General features: G+C 34.0%; 1 protein-coding gene across 1 annotated transcript; it reads right to left on the bottom strand.

Annotated features, from left to right (window-relative positions):
- Positions 1-2,872: 2,872 nt before the first annotated feature.
- Positions 2,873-7,386, bottom strand: LOC111891476 (putative receptor-like protein kinase At5g39000). Its single transcript, XM_023887537.3, has 5 exons — positions 6,122-7,386; positions 5,884-6,013; positions 5,223-5,359; positions 3,851-4,007; positions 2,873-3,342 (listed from the first exon to the last, which is right to left on the bottom strand). The coding sequence occupies exons 1-5, from the start codon at positions 7,295-7,297 to the stop codon at positions 3,017-3,019; spliced, it is 1,926 nt and encodes a 641-aa protein (XP_023743305.2). The 5' UTR covers positions 7,298-7,386; the 3' UTR covers positions 2,873-3,016.
- Between the last annotated feature and the right edge of the window lie 1,129 nt (positions 7,387-8,515).

The raw sequence follows: 8,515 nt of genomic DNA, 5'->3' as shown, positions 1-8,515 counted from the left end.
TATTGACAGAGGGTTTTCAAGGAGCTTTGTTAAAAGGTTATCAAGAACGTAAAGCTGACGCAAAAATTTATTTTATGTTAGTTGGAGGGTATGATGATATCCCGAGAGCATTAGCCAATCCTCCGGAGGGTATGCTAGTTGATAACTGGGCGAAGGCAGTTGAGTATTTCCAAATGGACAAACACAGAATTGCTTCAGAAAGGAACAAAAAAGTTCGTGAAATGCAAACAAATGTGAATCGTGGGGGTTCGAGCTCGTATAGCAGTACTTGCTATAAGAAGGTACCGTACGATACATGTAATTATTTATTTAAAATATAATCAAATTTTTAAAGTTAAACAGAACCTTAAGAGAGTGGAAATGTTTCGCAAAGTTCATACCGATAAGAATGATGTATTTGTTACTGCTGAGGCGGAACAACAATATGTAAGTATTTAATTATAATTTTATCATATAACTAAATGTTTATTTATACTTAATTGTTACTCACTTTTGGGAGTTACAGAATCGGTTAGTTGAAGAGCTGTTAGAACAAACTCAAGGTGAAAGTGAGTTAACACCCGCTTAAGAAAGAGTTGCATTCGAGAAAGTATTAGGAGAGCGACGTGGCCATATTAGAGGCATTCGCCGTAAACCTTCTGCTCTCCCACCGATTCCACAGCCTTCGCAACCATCACAACAATCATCACAACCATCACAGGTAAAACAATCTACTTTGGTTTTTGTCTCAAGTGCAAGAAATAGCAACGTACTTTGGTTTTCTATCTTTGTTTAAAAATAGCAATCTACGTTAGCATTGTAAAATGCATGTTGATTTGGTAATTTTGGTTTTGTGGTGATTATTTGCTAAAAAGTTTGGTAATTGGGTTTTTGTCCAATGTGCAAGAAATATCAATGTACTTTGGTTTTTCTATCTTTGTTTAAAAATAGCAATATACTTTAGCATTGTAAAATGCATGTTGATTCAGTAATTTTGGTTTTGTGGTGATTATTTGCTAAAAAGTTTGGTGATCGGGTTTTTGTTCCAAGTGCAAGAAATAACAATGTACTTTGGTTTTTTTATCTTTGTTTAAAAATAGCAACCTACTTTAGCATCGTAAAATGCATGTTGATTTGGTAAATTTGGTTTTGTGGTGATTATTTGTTAAAAAGTTTGGTAATTGAGTTTTTGTCCCAAGTGCAAGAAATAGCAATGTACTTTGGTTTTATATCTTTGTTTAAAAATAGCAATGTATTTTGATAGTTTTTGTTTATGTTTGACAATCTAACTTATAAGTTTATATATGTTGTTATTAATTATGTAGTTAGAAAATCTTCGTGCAATGCTCAGCGACCCGGCATGTAGGGATGAACTTTATTCGTTTTTTCAATCCCAAAAGAATCAAGGAAACGATGGGAACGAAGATGATGATATGTAAGGATGCGTTTTATTTGCATATGTTGTCACGCTTTAATTGCTACTTGGTAGATTGTAAAACTTTGGTTGTTTTTTGTAATTACCGGGCGACATTATTACTTTTATATTTAATCGGATATTATGACTTTTGATATTTAATTGTAATCGGATGTTTGTTTTGTAATTAGTGTTGACACTATTATTTTTGATATTTAATCGGATGTTTGTTTTGTAATTAACGTCGACACTATTATTTTTGATATTTAATCGAATATTGTTATGTAATTACCGACGACATTATTACCGGCAACCAAAATCATTAATTTAAAAAAAATTAAAAAAATGAAAACTGTTATTACCGGCGATACTATTACCAAGACTCATTATCGGCAACATAGTTATTAGCGGCGACACGAATCATTAGCGGCGACGTTTCTCATTAGCGGCGACAAAGTGATCAATAGCGACGAAGCAGTAGCGGAGACTCACTATCGGCGACGCGTCGCCGCTATTAGTATTACCGGCGACATTTTGGACTTTTACCGGCGACAAAAGTCGCCGGTAATAGCCTTTTTCCTTCTAGTGATTTCCCAAATATCTCAACCAAGAAAGAAACATACCAGTTACTTTTTTGCCTATGTTGCGGAAAAATAGTTAATGATAGTTAAAAAGAGATTGACAACTTCCAATTTTAGGCACAAAACAACGAAATCTTGTTCTAGATCCGTGTATTTGGTATGTTACATGAATAGTTGTATAGAGATTAGGGAGATATTGTATCTTTATTCTCTATAGGTAGTGATCCGTACACAATAATTTTTGGTCATACGCAACAATTTGTGCTTTATAGAGTTGTACACTACAAACATATAAAACACAAATTGTTATGTATGACTAAAAACTATTGTGTACGGATTAGCATCCATTCTCGATATAAACACATCAATACATAGTTAAATTCTTTCCATATTCTGTCTACAATTATCCGAGAAGATGCGTTTCAGTTTTTGATTATTTATATGTTTTTTTATAATATTGGATTTTGATGAGTGCTTGGGGTTGTTTTTTCTTAAATTTGCATATCTTTTGGTTTTATTTATTTTGTCTTTCATTTTCTTTGAGAACTGAAGTAGGCATTTAAACAATCTAAAAGGGAAAAGAATAAATATATATCCAGCAACTTATTTTTGAATGATGTTAATGGTTTAATTTTCAAAATTGAGATAACTGCCGTTTCATTTTATGATGTTAAACTTTATCACCTAAAAACCTCCTTAACAAACAATTATTTTTAATTTATCACTTACTCTCTTAAAACTTATATTTACAGATTCCTTAAAGAACATATATCAATAAAATTTGACAAATAGATCCTAAAAGGTTCTTATAATCCAACGTTTGTAAATATATACAACATGATTGACTAAAAATAATCCCACATGCATGATCTTGTGGCTAATTACTTGCTAGAAAACCTTGAAAATATTTAACTCCATTAGACATTCTACAAATGGATCAAATATTCACTGTCTTTCCTGCCTATTAATTCAGCTGATCTCCTAGATCGTATAATTTACATTGGCAGGCCTATAAAAGAACTATGTGTTTGATTTTTAAGAGTCAAACTGTTTTGATTTCTTCTTGATAACAATGATTCAACACGTGCAAGATGTCTTCCATTGATGGGCGTTTGTCTTTTTCTGGATGAAGACACGTTGAAACAAGTTGAGCCAACTTGAATGCTCCCTTTGGAGGAAAATCATTATGTTGATGAAGTTGTGGGTCCATAATCATTCTCAGATTTACCTCATCTGCTAACAACGGAATAGCCCATTTCACAAAATCTTCCTTTCCAACAGGTCTCTCCTCATCATACACCTTCATCCCTGTTAGCATTTCCAGCAGCACCACTCCAAAAGCATAGATCTCATTCTTCATTGCAAAATCTGTCAAAGTGGTGTGTTTGATTGGTTAGCCATTTGCGTACACACAAATAACTAAGGGGGCGTTTGGAGGTTGGATTTTGTAGGATTTGGCCGGAATTAGAATTCAGTTCCATTTTAATCCTGCATTTGGTTGCAAATAAGTACCGATCGAAATGAAATCCCTTGGAATTCACAAAATCCTTTGACCAATAATGAATCCATGAATTTAATCACCAGCATGCCTCCTTGTTAGATAGAAGTACTCCTACACCATTTTAACCCTCTAATTTCACAAGTAAAGGCACCTCCCTATGCTTCCCCTCTTCTCACTCACGAACACTAGGAATCCCATTCCATTTTATGCCAACCAAATGTGTGACAGAATTCAATTCCTTCCAATATATTCTACCCACCAAATGCCCCCTCAAGTTGTCTAGCTATAGGGGTAAGTGCATGGTAAAGTAAAGACTTGGTTGGTATATCATTAGAATATATATTGAGAGGATGAAAAATGTTTCGCTTTCAATACCATCTGTAGGCGATAGTCCATGAAGAATATCATATGTTTCTTCATATGTATCAAATCTGTCTGCTCTGTAACGAAACCACTCAGGGGCGGCATAATATCGATCCATTTGGAACACGTATGTATCAAAAGCAAAATCCGAAAGCCGAGCATTAAAATCCTGAAACAAGCATCAAAGATATAGAAGAAGAAACTAAAATTGATGTGAGACTGAGATGAAAAAGTGATGGTGTGCATACCGTGGACTTAGCAGAGTCCTCAAAATGGAATCTATTCCAAACATATATGGCATGGTTCCTTACTTCGACAGGTATGAGTAAGTATCTAATGTATTTTTTTAGATATTTTTTCAAACCTATTGTTGATACTAAGTAGCAGTCAAAATGTATATATATTTTTTATGATATTATGCATGGATCAAATATATCATGGCGAATTCTTCAAACTTCCGGGTGGTCTTTCTTTTGGGCAGTTGTTCACCGTTGGATCTCACTAATACAGTCCGCTATAGTTTTCGTTACCGAGATATATATATATATATATATATATATATATATATATATATATATATATATATATATATATATATATATATATATATATATATATATTTCATAGTTCCAAGGTATTTTTGATAAATTGGAGAAGGAAAAAAGAAGTTAAATTTCAATCGCTCCTAACATTTGATCATTCGGGAGTTACAAGGCCCAACTTTTACAGTCGAAAATCTATTATCAGGCAAGAGCTTCCAACAACTTTATATAAAACCACATGTCAACCCTAATTTGGCTGTTTTGACCTCCCATTAGCACTCTGCTCCCGAGTTTCATTTAATGAAAGAAAGAAAAGTAAGCGGGAAGATTTGGAAACATCTTTGTTCTCGAGTTTCATTTAAGGAAAGAAAGGAACCGAAAGAAAAAGAAGATCAAGTTAATTTTCCCTATAAACTATCCTTCCAAATCCGAAGGAACCACAGAGAAAGGAAAGGAAGATCAATTCCTTTCTTTTCTTTTCTTTCCTTTAGTGAACTCGGGAATAGAGTGTAAGAGTTTCGCCCAATTCATGCTAAGTTCTGATATTTAAATTATTTCTCTCTAGTTGGAAAATATTGTGAATTTCCCGATTTTTGAAGATCATGTGATTAGTTAGTATCTTAATTTCAGTCATTTTCAAATAATTTTAATGTTTTGAAATTTGGCAATACCCATCAAATTTAGTTCATCCTTTTGAATTAATAGAATTCACAAAGAATGTAGCATTTGAAGATCTTGGATATGAATTAAATTCTTCTTTGTGAAACCTAAACACCCTTGTGTTATTTACTTCCATTCTACCTCAAAAATGCATGCAAATCAATTGTGGTGGAGTATATTACCGTATCCACCAATATATGACTGGTCTTAAATTGGCTATATGCTGCCTGATTCTTCTTATGTACATATAGCAGGCCTTCACATGCTCCTATTGCTATGTTTAATCGTGCATCCCAAGAAAGTAAAGCTGTACCTGGTTCTGCATAAAGTAACCCAAAAAGTGTTAATGTATTACTTGGAATTTTGGTGACCCAAATAAATTACTTAACCGACCCAAACGAAGTGAAGAAAACCCGAATGGCAATTTCGAAGTGATTACTGTTTTGAGTAAGCTGAGGGGCGAAGCTGTACACGACAATTCAAGTCAAGGTATGGACCTGTTTAGTTATTCGGTAGTTACTTCTATATGGGTTCGCCCTATAGTTGCTAGGGTTTACGATTATCGTATTTAGGGAAACCAATGTAATCACTTTGAAACAATCTCCTAATAGAAGAGTTCTCAAGGTTCTTTTCCATTGATGTATGTCACATTGATCGAACCACGTTAAATATTCTGTCTTTTATAATGTGCTAATATTCTCGTTTATTCCTGACAAAAATAAACTTTGGTTTTCAATCTTGCATATATGTAATTCCTCAACAGCTCAAAAACAGGGTCATATAAACAATTGTCGATTTGACAATGAGAGATTCATTACAATTATAGGTAGAATAGATGCGTACCTCCGTAAAGATATTTAGCCAAACTTTTGCCATGAATGAACTCATAAACACAAAACAGTTCTTCCTTTTTGGAGCAATATCCCAAGAGTTTTACAAAGCAGGGATGATTGAATCTTTTTAGTTCGACCGTCTGCATAGCCAATTTGGCTAGAAATATTAGAATGCATAAAAAATCTATGTTCACTCTTTATGCTATTCAAAGTAAGTCCCACATCATTATTTCACATATTGGAAGTACCTGGTACAAGAGAATCTCAATCCTCCTAACAAACATCGCTAAACCAACACCATTTTCTGTTGGAGCATATCCTTTGTAAATGGCTTCATTTAGAGTTGGGGAAAGCACCTCCTCCATAAAATCATTTGTTGCACTTGCCAGTTCAGCATATGTGAAAGTTCTACAAGTTTGATCCGTAGTCCATCTTATTCCAGTATGAACTTTGCCTGTGAAAAGAGATCTTAGTTTGTAAATGAATCCTTCTTCACCAACAATAGAATTGGCAATTTCTGTTTCTTGTGAAAGAATAGACTCGAGCTTGACGACAACCTCCGCCATGGTAAGGCGTTGTTTTGGCTTGGTGTGTAAACAATAGCGTGCTACCTTTGCAAACTCCTTCAGGCATTTTCTTGACACTTGTCCAATTAGTCTTGGGTCAATAATTCGATTGAGTTTTCCCTCTTTGATTTTGTGTTGAACCCAACCTGCTAAACCCCAATGGTCTTCATCAAGGGTTGAGTCTACAGCTTTTCTCCCGGACAACACCTCAAATAGTACAACTCCAAATGCGTAGACATCCGATTTTGTTGTCAATTTTCCTGTGTAGAAATAGCATGGATCCATATACCCAAATGTCCCTTTCACAGCTGTGCTGACATGAGTTCTATCTATTAAACCAACTTTAGCCAATCCGAAGTCCGAAATTTTAGCAGCAAAGTTTGCATCCAACAAAATATTAGAAGTTTTCACATCACGATGTATGACTCCATGTTGAGTTGATGTACCCATGTGAAGGTAGTCTAATCCTCGAGCTGCCCCTACACATATCTTCAGTAGTTGTATCCAAGATAAAGATAAATCAGGTGAGGAAAGATGATCTTCAAGTGTCCCATTTGGCATGAACTCATAAACGAGCACCATCTCTTTTTCTTCATTGCAATACCCAATTAAGGATAGAAGATTACCATGCCGGAGCTTAGAAAGTACTTGAACTTCTGCCTCAAATTCATTGGCTCCTTGAAGGGACATGGAATGCAACCGTTTGACTGCAACTTCTCTAATTGACCCGATTTTTGGACATTTATACACCTTGCCGAATCCTCCACGGCCAATGACTAAAGCCTCATCGAAGTTTTGGGTTGCCGATTGAATCTCAGAAAGAGTAAAACGTTGACATGTCTGGTCAGGTAACATCATCGGGTAGCCTCTCCTGCCCGGACCCTTGATTCAAAGAGGAGCTTTAGACTTGGCAGTGGACGAATAACTTTTTCCTGTTGGATGATTTGACTGTTCGTCTACACCTGATTAGCTTTTTGGCAAATGGCAAAAGATAAGCAAAGGTACTTGTCGATTAAAACTATAATGTTTTTATGTTATTTATGATAACAATAATATTTGTCGATTGTAACAATAAAGTTATATATATATATATATATATATATATATATATATATATATATATATATATATATATATATATATATATATATATATATATATATATATATATATATATATATATATATATAGGGTTAGGATCAAATATGAATCATAAATATTGTGTGAATGTATAACCAAATTATGACTATTAGATTAAAAGGAATCTAGAGTTATGATCTTAAGGTACATGTTAATCACATTGGCTAGCGTTAATCGATAATTACATACAAATAATTATAATGGCATTTTTAACAATTTATTATGAGAGATAAATAAAATGTACCTATATTTTAGGCAACAAAGAGACATTAATTAAAAAAAATCAAAATTGAAAAATAACATTTATATTCTTTCATATTTTACGTCAAAAGACATGATACGAGTTTAATTATAGACAAAACTTCAAAAATGGTCTCTGTGGTTTCCGAAAATATCAAGTTTAGTCCCTAAGTTCAAAAAACCTCACGGATCGTCCCTATGGTTTCAAAACGTTTAACATTTGGTCCTTCCGGCTCACTCCGTTAAATTTTGGCCGTTAAGTAAACGACATTTCTGTCTTTTCACTACTACAGGGACTATTTTTGAAGTTTTGCCTTATATATATATATATATATATATATATATATATATATATATATATATATATATATATATATATATTATATTAAAGCTCTCTCTCTCTCTCTCTCTCTCTCTCTCTCTCTCTCTCTTCTCTCTCTCTCTCTCTCTCTCTCAAACACACACATACACCCAACTTTATCTTTCTCCCTTGCCTCTTAAAACATTGAATCCATCTCTCCATTGCAAACGAAAGTTGCCATTTGCTCCCACCACCACCACCAACGGATGCTACTGACCAAGGTAAATGATTTTCTGACCCTACCCCGATCAAAGCCAACAGATCCACCGATATCCTTCCTGTCAGCAACCCCAAATCAAATTTGAGGAAAAGAACCCTTACACCTCTATTTTTTC

The sequence above is a fragment of the Lactuca sativa genome, chromosome 4 (genome assembly GCF_002870075.4).
Source record: "Lactuca sativa cultivar Salinas chromosome 4, Lsat_Salinas_v11, whole genome shotgun sequence".
Classification (NCBI taxonomy): domain Eukaryota; kingdom Viridiplantae; phylum Streptophyta; class Magnoliopsida; order Asterales; family Asteraceae; genus Lactuca; species Lactuca sativa.
This window is presented reverse-complemented; position numbering and strand designations above follow the sequence as displayed.